This window comes from Gigantopelta aegis, chromosome 10 (assembly GCF_016097555.1).
Source record: "Gigantopelta aegis isolate Gae_Host chromosome 10, Gae_host_genome, whole genome shotgun sequence".
NCBI lineage: Eukaryota > Metazoa > Mollusca > Gastropoda > Neomphalida > Peltospiridae > Gigantopelta > Gigantopelta aegis.
Window position 1 is genome coordinate 72,665,741 of NC_054708.1, and position 18,797 is coordinate 72,684,537.

General features: G+C 35.2%; 1 protein-coding gene across 3 annotated transcripts in view; it reads left to right on the forward strand.

The window, feature by feature from the left end:
* Positions 1–18,797, forward strand: part of LOC121382763 (polycystic kidney disease protein 1-like 2) — a 136,891-nt gene that overhangs the window by 50,165 nt on the left and 67,929 nt on the right. For all 3 annotated transcript variants that reach the window (XM_041512341.1, XM_041512342.1, XM_041512343.1), the window contains exons 18-20: positions 1,344–2,008; positions 13,573–13,715; positions 18,170–18,264. In XM_041512341.1, the coding sequence (XP_041368275.1) occupies positions 1,344–2,008; positions 13,573–13,715; positions 18,170–18,264 (903 nt within the window). The remainder of the gene's footprint in view (positions 1–1,343; positions 2,009–13,572; positions 13,716–18,169; positions 18,265–18,797) is intronic.

Consider the following 18,797-nt stretch of genomic DNA (forward strand, 5'->3'; position numbering starts at 1 on the left):
ACTTGTTCAATATTGGTCCTGGAGGGTCATAAATTTAGCCATGGAGTCCCCATAAGAAGTCTCCCCAAAACAAACATTATCCTGTTCAGGCAAAATGGTTCTCCAAAACATAGTTATAATGTGATAAATATAAACTGCATTACTTAATACATGTATTGCAAAATCAACCACAGTGTATATATGCAGTAACAGTTCTATATGATGATGAAATGTGTGATGCAAAAAAGTCCACAGATTGTTTATTTACTAAATCTACGATTTCAGCCAGATGAATATATACTTAAAACCAGAATTTTATGAGACAGATTGTCAATTCATAAACAGTATTAAAATATGAAAGACTAAAATTGTCAGTTTTGAAATATAAGTCGATATATTTTTTTTACTTTCACCGACTTGGCTTTATGACAAAAACAGGTTTGAAATGAACTTTTATGGGTCGAGTTTTCAAGTTTTCTTCTGATATGAAATGCACTGACATCAACACATCTTAGCGCATGCATGTGACATGTAAATTTGTGCAAATGTGCATGTTAGATCATATAAATTTCACGAACAACCACTGGTATCTGCGATAAAAATAATCTATACACTGTAACACACACATAATATATATATATATACATGTATATGAATTTCACGATTTACATTTGGGCAAAAATTATTTAAAATTAATATAAAACATGTTTTTTCCCCATTTACAGTAATTAAATTTGAAAATATATTTTATTTTGAAGTGTGTTTTTTTTTGCTAGGTTTTTTTAATTCTTGAACAATATAATGTTAAATGATATAAAGTACAAAAGATGTGACATTCCCTGATGACATTTTGTTTTACGTTCATGTAGATGTATGAAGTAAACAAATTCATGTTGCTATAGGTCTACACCAGTGTGATGACTTTAAACTAATGAGTGCAATAGATTTTTTAATTATTATTATTAACCCATATTAACTACACAGACTAGTTTGAACCACTTGTGATTTCAGTAACACATTATATTAGCACCATAGGGCTCCAACTTAATAACGGCACCAATAGCAATTGCTGTAAGCAATGGCACTTTTGTGCTCCTCAACAATGGCAAAATGTATACACCTAGCTAGTATACACTATCTGGCAACATTTAACATTTGCACATTTGAAATATGTCTACATACAGCAAAATAACCTTTCAGTCATGTTTATTTGTTACAAATGTTACTATAAAATAAAAAAGGCTCAAAATTGCAGTCGGTGGGCTGTTTCACCCATTGCAATTCTTAAAAGAATTGCTGTGGGAGATAAATTTTAAGTTTGAACCCTGCACCATGCACATTGAACGCTTTCATTTTATTTTCAGACTTTCAATCTGGTTTGTACATTTTGCTGGAACCAAGAGAGGTTAACCTGCATTTAAATATTCGGTTCTATTTTGTGGTGTACTCGGAAGTCTCAAACTACACGTACACTTCTGAAATACGTAACATGTCATGTGCCGTTTCCTTCAACAAGGTGTATGATTCCCTGACAAACACCAGCTTATTATGTAGCACATTCTTGTATCGAACTACAAGAGAAGGAACCTTTCAAGCCAGGTTAAAGGAAAGTGGAAGAGGTCATTTGTCTTACAGTAGCACTGTGAATTATACAGTTACTTTTCCTACTGGTAATCCAGTGATAAATCACTGCTTGGACGAAATGAACATCAAAGGGGCTTCCCAGAACAGCTTTGACAAGTTTTCATACGGCATAATGGATGATATTCATTTCAAACTGATGATTAATGATAAAGAGTGCAATGCCTTCGTAGTAACAAAATGGACATGGAAATTAAGTGTCTTCATAACAGACACTTACAAATTTTGCATTAATGAAGACAGATTTGTCGAGAAATATTCTGTGCCCACTGATAAAGGAGTTTTAGAGGTAAAAGGAAACACTCTTTCAGATGGATACTTCAGAATCTGCCTGCATGTTGGGGTTGTCATTAAGAATGAAAGCTACAGTGACATGCCTGTCACTTGTGTGAGTATATATTTAAATATTGCATACATGTACCTGTCTCTTGCGAGAATAAATATTACTTAAATATTGCATACATGTACCTGTCACATGTGGAGTATACATTTAACTATCATGTCACTTGTACGAGTATATATTTAAATATTGCATACCTGTCACTTGTATGAGTATATATTTATATACTGCATACCTGTCACTTGTGAGAATATATACATGTATTAATTATCAATATTGTATACAGGTACATGTACCTGTCACATTTGGAGTATACATTTAAATACTGCATACCTGTCACTTGTAGCATGGCTGCCATTTTTTCTATTGTTCTAACTGCTGGTATCTGGTGGTATTCTTGAATGGGACGGTAACTTTACTACCATGCCTCAAACGATAAAATGGGTGGTATCACAAATGCATGCAAAGACATGCAATTCGTGCAAACTGAAACAAACGAAACCCTTTTAACTTTGTTTAATCAGAAACAAAATAAACATTTTAACCCTGCAATATATCATATTACATGAATTAAAGTAAACAAAAACATATTTACTGTTGTCGTAAAGTAAAGAAAACAAAATGAGCTGAGGGAAATGTACAAATGAACAAAAACCACACTTGTTGGCATATTGTCCAACCGAGACACACAAAATTCCATTTTACGGTCAAAACTGAACATGGGTATTACACATTAAAGTTAAAAGAAATATTGCAGTTGTTGAATGTTGAAGACTGCACAAAAGACGAGGCTGTTCCTTCATCTGGTGATTGCACCTTACATCGAATATCTGTATTAACATCACTGTCATTCTGCCGATATTCCGCGTTTTCTTTTCGAGGAATGGGTGGATCAAGTACCAACGCAATCCGTTTATGTTGAACAACACTGGCTTGCTTGTATTTTCTAACCCCCTTTTCAGAACGATGACCGGTCCTACCCATTATTTCATGTTCGTAAATGCCGGCGTTGTACAGCTGAGTCGTGCACGTTGTCTGCCTGCTATGGTTTGTGAAGTTACCTTTCAGTCCCCCACGCTGACAAATGAGTTTCATCATCCCCTTCAATTTATTGACACCAACCTTTTGTTCCCCATAGCGGACCCCTTGCAAAGGTCGCCTGTAGAATGGTCCAGGATTTCCGAGAGCGTCAATATACTTTTGAAAATAATTTGCGATGTTCCTTCTCCTATAAAAGACATTAAGTAAAATGTATGACAAAATACAACCAACGCAGTTAAAAGTCAATACAAATATATACATGAATATTAAAAATTCACTTAAAACATTTTATTAACATTTGGATTGAAATAACATTTGGATTGAAAGAAAAACAAAGAAAGTATTGTTTAACGACACACTCCATACATTTTAAGTTACGGTTATATTTTTATTTAAAAATATTTATTCTATTAGAACAGGTGATTATTGGTCAACAGGCGTAGACTACAAAGACCGTTCCTTGCATTTTACAGTTAAAACAATACATGTAGTCAACATGAACAGCAGAAGAAATTATACAAATAATCTTGTTTAACATGTTTCAAAGATAAAGAGATCGGAAACCTGCTGGTGCCACACGATGGGCTACTCCAAAGCAGCAATGGATATTTGATATTATACACTTACCGTATATCTTCGCCTATAAGTAAAAAAATTTCACCCAAAAATTATTTTATAACTTGGGGGGTCGACTGTTACAAATATTACTGTTTTGGGGATTATTTTACAAGTTTTATTGTTGAAGTATGCCATGTATTTATACTCAAATATGTTAATTTGACACATTTATTTTTTATAACCTATTTCTTTTAGCATTAGAACGGTTTTGGTTATGCGAAAAGGCGTGCGATCTCACTCACATGCCAAAACAACAGTCCACTTAGTTAAATTAACAGTCATCACTAATAGTAAAAATGTAAACAATATTAACTACCTGTTGCCCGAGTTTATTTTGAAATCTGGTCACTGGCATTAATGGTTGTTCAAACAATGTTTTGCCGGTGATTAACTTCATGAATGTTACTGAGCTTTCCCTTAAAATAGACTGATCTCAGCAGTTCACTAGAGCAATAGGGACACACATCATTTGGTACAAAAACCAGTGTACTTTCCAGAGTTATCCTCCTTACATGTATTAATATGGCGGCAAAACGTGATACTTTTAGTTTTATCCTAGTGATCTGTTGTCTACGGTGGCTGATTTCCGCCAAACAAACTTACAACTTTTTAGTACGGCGTTATAACGCCATATACAGCATTATAATGCCATATACAGCGTTATAACGCCTTATTTTACGGCATTACAACGCTCTAATTTAGGGCTTTGTAATGCCGTAAAATAAGGCGTTTATAACGCTGTATAGGGCATTTTAATGCTGTATATGGCGTTATAACGCAATGCTAAAAAGTTGCAATCTTATATTATATTTACCCACTCCTTCCTACCACAAATAAATACTTTTAGTACAGCGTTTTAATGCCGTAATAGGGCATTATAACGCCGTATTACAGTGTTATAATGCTCTCTTACAGCGTTATAATGCACTATTACTGCATTATAACGCCCTATTTTACGGCATATTAACGACATAATTTACGGCGTGAATTCGCTATAATAGTGATGGGGCATATATAGTTAAAATAGGTCCCGTGGGAATTTCATGTTAATTTTTGGAACCAATGATATTAATAATCATTATTGTATACAGATTCAGAAAAAAATATGGTGCCATTTTTTCTAACGAATATCAAGGTCATTCTGAGGTCACTAAAGATCATCACTATAAATCTGTTCAAGGCGCTAATTGAAATAATGTGTCACCGTAAACTGTCTTTAAAATACTGGCATGTAGTATGTTAAAAGAAAGGAAACCATGTAAACTACATTAAAACATCAGTAAATATTTGTTTTATTATAGGGGGTGGGTATGAAATATAACTACCAGATGTTATATCATATTTGGTCAAATTAACCACATTATAGCGAATTAATGCCGTAAATTAAGGCGTTAATATGCCGTAAAATAGTGTGTTATAATGCAGTAATAGTGCGTTATAACGCCGTAAGAGGGCATTATAACACTGTAATACGGCGTTATAATGCCCTATTACGGCATTAAAACGCCATACTAAAAGTAGTGATTTATTTGTCAGTGTTTATAAATAAAGTTGTTGTCTGTGCACAAAACCATCTGTACAGTTCCCGCCCTGGAGTTGGTCACTGGCGAAGTCAGAGGCCAAATCCGAGGTGGGCATGCCTGAATCCTTGTGGATATGGGCACGTAAATAGAGTTCCCATCCCATCCCATCTGTACAGTACCATACAGTAATACTAACAGTCAAACAGCTTTCACTCTCTACTAAGGGAATATTTCGTTTTGATGCTATGTAATAATGATAGTTTGATTGGAATAGTCTGATTATATTGTGATGTACAAAACGTGAAAACCGAAGTTTGTAAAATAATTTTCTTTTGTTCAAATATTGTACAATATTGTTCTCATGTGCTGAAAATAAGAAATATTTCAATATTTATAAGTTGTTTTTCATGGGTCGACTTATAAACGGGTCAATAAAAAAAATATGTTTTCAGGGCTTGAAATTAGGGACTCGACTTATAGCCGAGATTGACTTATAGGCGAAGATATACGATAACTAAAGACAGGACAGTATATACAACAGCCTGTGGTATACCTGTCATCGGGCAATGGTTGGAATGGTAAAATCCCAATGATAAAGATCATATGAGGAGTTCGACCCTGGGATCTCAGCACCTCAGGTGAACACTCTACATTTTAGTTGCATTCTTTACTTTTATGGTAAATTTTAAAGAGCTTTGTCACAGGTATGCACATATTATACATTATTGATATATTTACAATAAATCGACATACAGTTGGAGATGAAGACACATATCCCCCCCTCCCCCCTCCCCCCCAAAAAAGAAGTAAAAATAAGAAGGATGTTGGTAAAAAAAATCAAAAGTATATTGAACGGCCAGAAACAATTATTTTTATGCTTTGCAGTAGTGACGAATATTCTTGTTGATAAGCTGTTTTTGCTTTAGGCCGCCTGAGTAGGTTTTACTGTTTCTACCATGAAACTCCAAGAATTTCCCACCTTTGTCATCTAGCTGTGCCCACTTCGAACTGTTCACATTGAAGTGAATGGTGTTCATCATGGCCCCTCAAACCAAACAGTTTGCACGCATAGAAGAATACTGTCCACTGCAATGACTCTGCACTCGAGTCCCCGAACACGCCCTTTTCCCACAGAACCGATTCGTCTTCGGGTGTCAGTGGTTCCGCCTGCTTGATGGTGGTGCCAAATCCAAAAGACAACAGTTGTTTCATCCTAACATCAAGAATGCTTCTGAACTCGGCAAATGTGGTGTTATTCATATCCAAAATGTTCGTCATAAACGTGTTCATTTCTTAAATGTCTTAACAACTCACATATTATCAAGTACAACGAACGAGGAGGATATGGGGTGCCATCTTGCTTTTGGCATTCTACAACAAACTTTCCCAAAATAGAATTCAACTGAACACTTGTCATTTCGGTCAGTTTTTTAATATATTCAACACCCTTTTCATTTCGATGACATCTCCAGGCCTCAAACACGCCATAAGACCATTTAGTATTTGTCTTCGTGTTTACATTCCCTTGACTGAATAAGAATTCGAATTTCTTCATTATTAACCAGTAGGCCAAAGCGTTCAAAATTTGAAGTTTCAGCCATCTCACTAAAAACTTCGTCATGCTGCGATTGTAAACTAATTTCAAACTGTCCGACATCGACCGTTTCATTTTTTTCCATTTGAACACCACTTTTTGTCAAAATATCGTCGTCTACATGTATATCATCAAAGGCACATTCGTTATCATTCTCAACAATTTCACAAATTTTTGTAAGAAACAAATCGTCATCTTCATTAAAATTTGCTTCATGTTCTACATCATTTTCTGTTGCAGACATACTGCTCATCCACACCAGAGAAACTCGCGAATTAAAGTGACAAACATAATAAAGCATGTGCAATTCATATCCTAAACTTGAGTCGCACACAAAACGTGCTAATAGTGATAGTACTGTTGTCACGTGAGATAGAACAATACCACCATGTTGCACGGAATCGTTCATTACATATTTGTGAAAAAAAGAAGAAGAAAAAAAAGGTCCGTCACTGCTGGTTACGTAACTATTATCTGATGTCCGTAAACATTTGACATTTGACATTGTCATAATAATCTAAATTTAGACAGTTAATGGCACACTACATAAGTGTATTAAACTATGGACGAATATGTATATATCTCTATAGATGTACATGCATGTATATTTACAAATATCTCATCATCAGGCCCACCATAACACTTAAAGTGACTTGTAGGAGTGTATGTTGAACATTTTAATGAAAATATGGTTTAACAATGAATAAGCTGTCATCCCCTGTAATATTAAGAGTGCAGTTACTGTTTTAATATTTACTTTTAATCTGTTTTCTTCTCACTCCAACCAGTGCACCACGACTGGTATATCAAAGGCCATGGTATGTACTATCCTGTCTTTGGGATGGTTCATATAAAAGATCCCTTTCTGCTAATCGAAAAGAGTAGCCCATGAAGTGGCGACAGCGGGTTTCCTCCCGCAATATCTGTGTGGTCCTTAACCATATGTTTCGATGCCATATAACCGTAAATAAAATGTGTTGAGTGCGTCGTTAAATAAAACATTTAGAGATTTATAGTTTAATCTGTTTTCAGTTAAAAATAATAATTCAAAAATACATCTTGAAATTTTTTTGCGATATACATGCATGTAGTCCATGGCGAAAAAATGCCGCGGAGAATGAAAAATTCCATGGCAATGTCCACAGTATTGCCAATTGCAACGGTTAATTGCAGGGGTTTCCTTTAAATATTTAAGTTAAATCATTATTTTGACCATATTGTATTAATATTACCACTGCATATATGACCCTAGTTAAGACGAATAGTGTAAAATATTTTCATTTATTACAGCAACATTTTTCTAACTAATGAGGCCTTTTTACCACTAAAATAATATACTAAATATAAAAAAATCTTGTTTACAATATCAGTGTGTATATTCAATGTGTTTCTCATTGTCTGAATGACAATGTTTCTCGTGGCCCAAAACTGGTTTTACCTCCCATAAATTCTGTATGTATGAATAAAATATATCAGACTTGGTGGTTATATGGGTTTAATATCTTGTTGAAACTGGATACTGCATTTCATGTACTTTGACAAATTTTAAATAACAGATCTCTTAGTATTTATAAACTTAAAAAAAAAAAAAAAATATTATTATATATAAAAATGTACTGGGTATCCATTAAGTTCCAAGATATTACCCTTTGTACCCTCTTGCAGAATCCCTGTATACATGTATATTGGGATAGAAATGAAGTTTGAGCTATTACAAACATTAGGACTATTAATAACACATTGAATATACAATATTATTATATATAAAAATGTATTGGGTATCCATTAAGTTCCAAGATATTACCCTTTGTACCCTCTTGCAGAATCCCTGTATACATGTATATTGGGATAGAAATGAAGTTTGAGCTATTACAAACATTAGGACTATTAATAACACATCGAATATACAATATTATTATATATAAAAATGTACTGGGTATCCATTAAGTTCCAAGATATTACCCTTTGTACCCTCTTGCAGAATCCCTGTATACATGTATATTGGGATAGAAATGAAGTTTGAGCTATTACAAACATTAGGACTATTAATAACACATCGAATATACAATATTATTATATATAAAAATGTACTGGGTATCCATTAAGTTCCAAGATATTACCCTTTGTGCCCTCTTGCAGAATCCCTGTATACATGTATATTGGGATAGAAATGAAGTTTGAGCTATTACAAACATTAGGACTATTAATAACACATCGAATATACAATATTATTATATATAAAAATGTACTGGGTATCCATTAAGTTCCAAGATATTACCCTTTGTACCCTCTTGCAGAATCCCTGTATACATGTATATTGGGATAGAAATGAAGTTTGAGCTATTACAAACATTAGGACTATTAATAACACATCGAATATACAATATTATTATATATAAAAATGTATTGGGTATCCATTAAGTTCCAAGATATTACCCTTTGTACCCTCTTGCAGAATCCCTGTATACATGTATATTGGGATAGAAATGAAGTTTGAGCTATTACAAACATTAGGACTATTAATAACACATCGAATATACAATATTATTATATATAAAAATGTATTGGGTATCCATTAAGTTCCAAGATATTACCCTTTGTACCCTCTTGCAGAATCCCTGTATACATGTATATTGGGATAGAAATGAAGTTTGAGCTATTACAAACATTAGGACTATTAATAACACATCGAATATACAATATTATTATATATAAAAATGTATTGGGTATCCATTAAGTTCCAAGATATTACCCTTTGTACCCTCTTGCAGAATCCCTGTATACATGTATATTGGAATAGAAATCAAGTTTGAGCTATTACAAACATTAGGACTATTAATAACACATCGAATATACAATATTATTATATATAAAAATGTACTGGGTATCCATTAAGTTCCAAGATATTACCCTTTGTACCCTCTTGCAGAATCCCTGTATACATGTATATTGGGATAGAAATGAAGTTTGAGCTATTACAAACATTAGGACTATTAATAACACATCGAATATACAAACATATATTTTAAATAAGAAAAATTATGTAATATGTAATTTTAATTTTTAAAAGTACAGGATGTATGTAGACCAGTGGTAAAGCTTTTGCATGATGCACGATCAGTCTAGGATTTATATATATCCCCGTCGGTGGCCCATTTGGACTAATTCTCGTTCCAGCCAATGCACCACGACTGGTATATCAAAGGTGATATGTGCTATCCTGTATGTGGGATGAAGCATATAAAACATCCCTTGCTAATAATGGAAAAATGTTGCGGGTTTCCTCTCTAAGACTATCTGTCAAAATTCCCAAATATTTTGACATTTATTAGCCAATGATTATTAAATCCATGTGCTCTAATGATGTCATTAAATAAAACAAACTTCCTTATTTAATTTTTTGAAAGATTGTAAGTTGGAAACATCTTAACAATGGCAGAAAACCCAATTTGAAAGCAGTCTCTTCAACATGTTCGTTATACAGTTAAAGTTTGTTTTGTTTAGTAGCAAGGGATCTTTTATATGCACCATCCAGGGTTCATACACTTCAAATGGTTTCATTTTCCAGGACCTTTAAGGGCTATTTTCGTTCATTTTCCAGGACTATTTTACCTTTTTCCAGGGGTCTGAATATATGACTTGGAAAGAAGTTTTTGTTTAACGACACCCTAGCAGATTGTTTAGTCAGTGGCTGCTATGTCTCCAACATACAATACTTGTTACACACGGTCTACAGTAGTCACACCCCACTCTGGATATAACTTTTGGATGGTAAAGTTGTAAACTAAAACTGTTGAAATAAAATATTTTATTAACTACATTTGTTGTACATTGTACAAAATAGTGATATAAACATGTATCTAATACTCAAATAGAATACCTATATATATATACACACACACACACTTATATATATATATATATATATATATATATATATATATATACACACACACACATATAATTATTGGTGTGATCTAAACCGGTCTTGTCCACACCGCCTTGTGTAAATTAGTTGTCAATTAAATCCTTGCAGCTAAAGCTCAGCTGCTAAATCAAAGCGTGATGCACGTGCGCCTTCTGAAATATACATCTCCTTCGTAATGTTTTGTCAGGTAGAGCCCGATAAAACAGTCCAGTCTCGTCCACGTTATAAATGTCACACGAAGCGTAACCCGAAACAATGTCCGGCAACTTTTCCATCCACTTCGCGACATCCTCGTCTGAAACGCTTGCACTTTGTCCACTGATTATTCCAAAGGCTATATTATGTCGTTGTCTGAATCTGTTTAACCAGCCATTTGAAGCCTTAAACTCACTTTCTGCAATTCCAAGTTCAGTTGCATATTTCAAAGCTTTCATTTTTAACATGGGGCCTGAAATCGGTACATCTTGACCGCGCATGCGTTGAAACCATTCCCACATTAATGTATTCAGCTGTTCTACGGGAGAACGTACACATAAACGTTTTCGATCATTATCTTTATTTTTCTCGTAGCCATCCAAAATCTCTGCCTTTCTTTTGTTTCCTAGTAAATTAGTCGGTAAATTTATTCTATTGTGTCCTAATTATCATTAACACATTTTATTAGACTCGGTAGATTTAAGCTGTATCTTTGAACAACAGGTACATAAGCATTAAACACGTGTCATGCCGACTTCTGACCTGTATCGTTTCTTTCAACATCAAACGTGATCATAGCGACTTTCCGCTGGAATGGCTATTGCAATTTGTATAGACAGTTTATTGTTACAATGCTATTTAATTGACGCGTGGAACGCCTGTTCTCGTAATCCGAATGAGTGTCGGCTCTAGAGTCTGATGACTAGCTTGCAGCCAATCAGCGCGTTACATCGCTTCATTAATATTAATCAGTTGACAATGTTTTCCGGAAACTGAAAGTTGGTTATGTGAACAGATTGCGATGGGCGGTTTTTCAACGACTTAAACGTGTATCTCTCTTTAACAGTTTTAATTAATTTCAAAAGACAGAACATTGGTGTTTACTTTACTTCCTGTTACCTGTTCCAGTCTCGGCTAAAACAAAGCAAGCATTAAATTTAGATCAGTTATTGATGAACAGCCTTGGGAATGAACAAATATGAGATATTGATATCGTAATTTGGTCGCACTGGCGGGGTCGAAATATACGCAAAACGACGATCGGGACTGACTTTACTGGTCGTAATCCACAATAGCGGGGTGGTCTGAATACCGGGTAATTTTTACTATTAAATATGAAGGAAATATTCCGGTCTTCTAAAAAGTGGTCTGTTTAGTGGGGTGGTCTTAGAATCGGGGTGGTCGTTAGGTGGGGTTTCACTGTATATATATACATATATACATATAGATATATATATATATGTATATGTATATGTATATGTATATGTATATGTATATGTATATGTATATGTATATGTATATGTATACGTGTATACGTATACGTATACGTATACATGTATACATATATATATATATACACACACACACACACAAACAAGTACGAAACAGCTTAGAACATTTATAATTATTGGTATGATCTAAACCAGTCTTGTCCACGCCGCCTTGTGTAAATTAGTTGTCAATTAAATCCTTGCAGCTAAAGCTCAGCTGCTAAATCAAAGCGTGATGCACGTGCACCTTCTGAAATATACATCTCCTTTGTTTTGGCTTGGCTCAAGTAGATCGAATAAACATTGGCCACACCACCAAAAGAAACAAGTGTAACAATGTTATACACTGTTACGATTGTTGAAAGGAGACATTTGCAAATCTATATGGTGTTAAAGTCATTCTTAATCTCACGTTACATCGATGGGGTTTATTTAAAGATATGGGCTTCTTTCCGGTCAAATGATTAATCATGGTCACGACTCCCCGCACAGGATTTAGACCCAAGTGGTGGGCCATTGTTAAAGCGATGGCTCACTTTGTGAGGTGTTAATTCCTACTTAATTATACACTGTTTACGAGCTAAATGGATTTATTCAGTTACTCGAATTTGTCGGGATTTAACAGGTCCATAAAATTATTTACATGCAAGTAGTCAACTTATATGATGTCAGACGTGTGCTTGTTTTTCTAAAAATAATTTTTTTTAGCCACCTGTCGTTAAACGTACACTTTCCGTTAGGCATTTACACATCTACCTGTTTTTCTTTTTCTTTTTTTAATGTCATACTGGTATATATTTTTTAATCCGGATTCCATGCTTGAAGAATTGTGTCGCCATCTCAGATTATCTACTCGTGCTCTAACGAGCACCACTACACCTATCTATAGACCAAATAAACCAACACAGTATTGCCTGCTCAACAACTGACCAATGGCAGTCAACCTCATAATCATCGATGAGTTTAGGTATTGTTTTTGTGGGGGGTTTTCTTTCTTTCTTTTGGGGGAGGGGTACCTAAGTCAAACGCGATTATTTATGTATTTGTAACATCACTAAAAAAAAATTAGAATTTTTTTTTCAAATTTCCAGGACTTTCCAGGAGGTAAACTGACTTTTCCAGGACATTTAAGGAATTTCCAGGGTAAAAAAAAAAATTAAGCACTTTCCAGGGTTTTCCAGGATGTGTGTGAAACCTGACCATCGCACAGACAGGATAGCACATATCACGACCTTTTATATACCAGTCGTGATGCACTGGGTGAAATAAAAAATAGCCTAATGGGCTCACCGACGGGGATCGATCCCAGACCGACCGTGTATATCAGGCGAGCGGTTTACCACTGTGCTACGTCCCGCCCCTTGTTTGTTATTCAGTTACGTACATAAGTATACCTGTATCTCAAACACTAGATTCAATGGATTTAATAACCTTTTCTTCAGGGATATTTCAGAATAACACCATTTCCAGTGGACCTTATCATTAAGCCTGAAGGACAAAGACAGGTTGTTCGAGTTTTTCAGCCATTACTTCTTGATGCTTCAGAAAGCAAGGATCCAAACACTGGTGATACTTCTGGTTTCAGGTGTGTGTATTAACATTGCAGAATAGAAATATTAAAAACCTGTGTATTAGGGAAGTAAAATTGTTTTAAATCGGAGTTCTGTATTAACACTTCGCATCCACTTATCCATTAATTAGGACAAATATCTCAATCTCCATTTTTATTTGACCCACCCGAATAATTTCTTTTGAAAAATTTCTTTTGAAAGAGACCAGCAGTATTTAAGGTGCATCTTGTGCAACTGGCCTCGATGGTTAAATTACTGTTTAAACCGTCGGACTTAATTTAGGTTGGTTAGTACTGGGTTCACATCCCAGTACTGGCTCCCACCAAGAGCAAGCTTAGCAACTCGTTGGGTAGGTGTATGGCTAACTACTAACAACTAACCCACGGTCTTGGACAGGCAGTACAGATGGCTGAAGTGTGTGCCCAGAACAGGGTACTTGAAGCTTAATTGAATATATACTGACCAAAAAAAGAAACTTCCGATTTGTACATATAGTAGTTGTTGTGTTAAAGAATTCATTGTGTAATGAAATTAAATAGGTAGTATTAGCCTTGAGCTGTATTATCAGGATGCATGAATTTTATCGATTATGTTTGCATTGTTAATCGTCGACAATGTGAAATTCAATGTGACGTGCATGCATGGTTCGACATGTCCCGTGTCAGCGCCCTCAATAGTTTAAGAAATAGCAGGCTACAACAGTGATGATAGCAGGGGGCAAAGCGGGGGGTCTGGCGGTAATGCTGCTTGATAAAAAATTTGATGTGAACTAATTGCGTTTCAAGACGAATAAACAACTATTTTGGCACTTTTTTTTTACCATCAACGAAAAGTAGGCGGCGGCAAAAGCTGTTTCAGGCGGCGATTTGCCGCCGGAGACCGGGTACTTTTGAGGGCGATTGGCATGCTTGATGCTGGCATGTCGACAGAAGACGTTGCAAGGCATGTTGGAAGTTCTAGTCGAGCGATACGAAATCTTCGCGTAAAATTTCGAACGACAGGAAGCACCAACAACTTGCCATGTCATGGACATCCACGTGTTACAACGCATGGTCAAGACCGCTATATCATGAACACGCATTTGCGCAATCGATTCCAAACTGCCACTGCTACTGCTGCTAACACACCTGGGCTTCATAATAACCGAATCAGTGGGCAAACTGTTCGTAATCGTCTGCGGGAGAACGGTTTACATGCACGATGTCCTTACGTTGGATGCGTTTTAACGCAATGTCATCGTCTAAATCGTCTTAATTGGGCACGTGTACACACTCGTTGGATACGGCGATGCTGGAATACCGGGTTTTTTCCGGATGAATCCAGATTTTCTTTACAACGTGGTGATGGCAGGGTGCGCGTCAACCATAGGAGAAATGAACGCTATGCTGACTGTTGTGTTCTTGAACGAGATCGTTTCGGGGGTGGGGGTTGTGTCATGGTCTGGGCAGCCACTGCCCATGGTTATCGTTCACCACTAGTCGTCATTGATGGCAATTTAAATGCTCAATGTTACCGCGATGACATTCTCGCTCATCACGTCATTCCTCTGTTCCATAACAACACCAACATCTCGATTTTTCAGCATGATAATGCCACCTCTCATACAGCTAGAGACACTGTAAATTTTCTTAGGACAAATAACATTGATTTCATTGATGACTGGCCCGCTAAAATTCCTGATCTCAACCCCATCGAACATGTCTAGGATAGTCTGGACAGACGATTGACGCGTCGTCCCAACCCACCCGCTAACGTCAACGAACTTCGTCAAGCGCTCATTCGGAATGGAACAATATTCCACAGGCAGAAATCCACACTTTAGTCAATTCTATGCGCCTGCAATGCACTGCAGTGGTCAATTCAAGAGGTGGTCATACCCGTTATTAAGTGGGTGTTTTTTTTTTTAACCCCTACCACACTTGGTCAAAATTTCTCCCAGTTTCTGTTAACCTATGGCCATAATTTTTGCACCAGACGATGCATCATGGAACACTCTTTAAACGCATATATAACAATTATTCCCCCGGTTTGTTTTCATCAAGTTATGTTCAAGCAAAGTTAGCGGAAGTTTTTTATTTTGTTCAGTATATATAGATGAACAGTATAAATGATATGACATATGTCCAATCAGACAAGTTGTTTGCAGGGCACGATACTGTGAGTGAAACATTCACCTACAAAAATGTAATTCTGTTATGTGGCAGTTTAAATTTAAACCAAGTTCAGGGCTTGAAAGTGAAAGTAAAATATGGCCTGCTGTTATTTTTTGTATGGCCTTCTGGAAATAAAACAGCACAGGGTGAATGAAGGGTTTAAACATTTGTGGAAAATTGGGACCTCTGAGATGCATTTTAAACCATTATGGAATTACAATATAACAGACTTATGAGCTAAATACAGGTGAGATAAACATGCATTGTACATCTGTTTCTTAAAAAATTAACTGCGATTTTTTTAATGGTTTTAATAGTTCAATTACTGTTTCACCTGATACTAGGTCTAAAACAATTACTGCTTTTCGCAGACCACTAACTGGTACATGTATTTCAGGCACTGAAGTTGTTAATATAACATACATTTTATTTTACTGTATCGGTCTGATGACACATGGGCATTTCGAACTGTGTTTGCGAATCACACATAATGTTAAATAATCGAAGTGGCACAATGTATTCCAAATGGGATATCATATTCAGTGTTTTGGCCGATTCAACAGTTGAGGTATTCAGGGGCACATTGTACAAGCTCTGTGCCAAGTTGCTGAATGTTATATTGCAGGAACATGATACAGTAAATAAATACATATTTTAAGATTGTTTTGTTGGTAATGGTAGTGTACAATACCGTCAAAGAAATAACAAAACACCCTGCTGGTTTTGGAAAACGTAGCCATCAGTAAACATGTTGGAAGCATGTATTCCAATTATAAACCAGTTTATAATAAAAATGAAGTAAAAACAAACATGACAAGAAATGTAAACATGTAAGCAGGACATTTTGCAGCAGGAATTTAGACTATGGTAGATGAAGCTCTGACCCAGGGACAAACATGGTCATTGTAACAAGGTCTGATTGCGCATACATGCACACACACATGCCAAAATCCCAAAAGATTCATTTTTAGTTGCCCTTTATATTGACTCCTATGTACACCAATGTACGTATTGATGCAAGCATTAATTCAGTTAAGTGAGTATTTGATAAGTACCCAGATTCAAACAGACCAGATAAAAACATTATTGAGCTGTTAGAATTAAGCCTAAAAGGAAATGATTTTGAGTTTGATGGAGAAATGCATCAGCAAGTGTGTGGTGTGGAATCATTTATTTGTTGTTACGTTTTTTTACCAGTTGGACTGTCTGAGAAGATAAAATATTAATAATGAATATTCATTATTAAACCATCGATTACTTCTATTTCTTTTCTATTCCTTTCCTGTCCTTTCAGTTTATTCAGTGGTTTTTCACAAATGTTTACTTTAATTGATTGATTTATTTATTTATTGAAAATTGCAGTCACCATTATTGTACAATTTAATGTTTGCTTCGTAAGTTGGATAACTTGTGCCCAATCCTTTTGTATATATATATTGTATGCAATAAAATATGTTTTCAATCAAACACAGTATATAGATATTCATACATCAGTACATATATACATACATAAGGATGTCTCAATAGCTCAGAACATATCGTAGCAAGTTTGCAAGTTGTGGGTGTTTCAGTGCCACAGGTTCGAGTCCCAGCAATGGCATGAGACAATTTGTGAGGCCACAAAGGATTCAACTCTCCCCTGCACCAGTGCGTTAATATTTATGTATGTAATAGTCAAATCCGACAAACATACAATATATAGATATTCATACATCAATACATACATACATAAACAATTCACACCACACACACACATATGGTAAAAAATGCTTTAGACATTTTAATTCAATGTTGAGCCAATCTTTTATTTTTAATATGTTGTTGTTGTTTTTTGTGGAGGGGGAGGCAGGGGAATGCAATTTGAGGTCAGTAAAAACTTGTAAATATTCATTTGTGTAATCTTTTATATCATAACTTACCTCTTTTTTTTAAAATTCTTGAAAATTAACAATGATGAAATACCTTTGTTTGATTTTGAATGATGTAAATATTTTATTATTATTATTTGTTTTGTTGCGGAGAGGGACGTAGCCCACTGGTAAAGCATTCGCTTGATGCACGGTTGGTCTAGGATCGATCCCTGTTAGTGGGCTGATTGGGCTATATCTCATTCCAGCCAGTGCACCATGACTGGTATATCATATAGGCTGTGGTATGCACTATCCTTTCTGGGATGGTGCATACAAAAGATCTCTGGCTACCAATGGAAAAATGTAGCAGGTTTCCACTCTAAGACTATATTTAAATCAATGTGTTCTAGTGGTGTTATTAAAAAAAACCCCAAAAATCCCTTTCTTTTGTTTTTCCTATTTCAGTTATGAATGGTTCTGTGTGCCAGTATTGTCAACCAGAAACTATTGTGAATTTGGGCAGTATATCCAAGTAATTAATGATATGTTGCCAATAAAAGGTATTTTAAATTTTGTTTCTTTTTGTTGTCTGGTACATGCTGATCTTGTAAACTGAAAAAAATTTCACCTTTGCTATATGTAAGTATATGTGTTTATTTGGTGTGTATGTGGTGTGGCTATATTATGATATTGTTTTTTAAAAAGTCCATTAATTCAGGTCTTATTGTGTCCATCCATCATGTCATTATATCAGACACAGAATAGCTGTACTTAAATTTGTTTAGGTGTTGTTAAGTGCTAACTTCATAATATATATACATGTATGTAGGTGAACCTGAAATATTAAAGGGACACACCCTAGTTACGGCTAGTTGTTAACCATTACGGCGTTGTTTTTCGCTATTAAACCCATTTTTTCACAAATAAAATTGCACTTTACTTACCGTTTATTATTTAGAATATACATTTCCATTCACCTGAAGTGTTTTTTGGTAATCCTGATAATCCTGGTGTTTGTAATACCACAAAATGCATTTTTCGTATTTCTGAAAAACTCACGTGTGTCTGAGAGAAAAAACGTTGAGCAGACAAG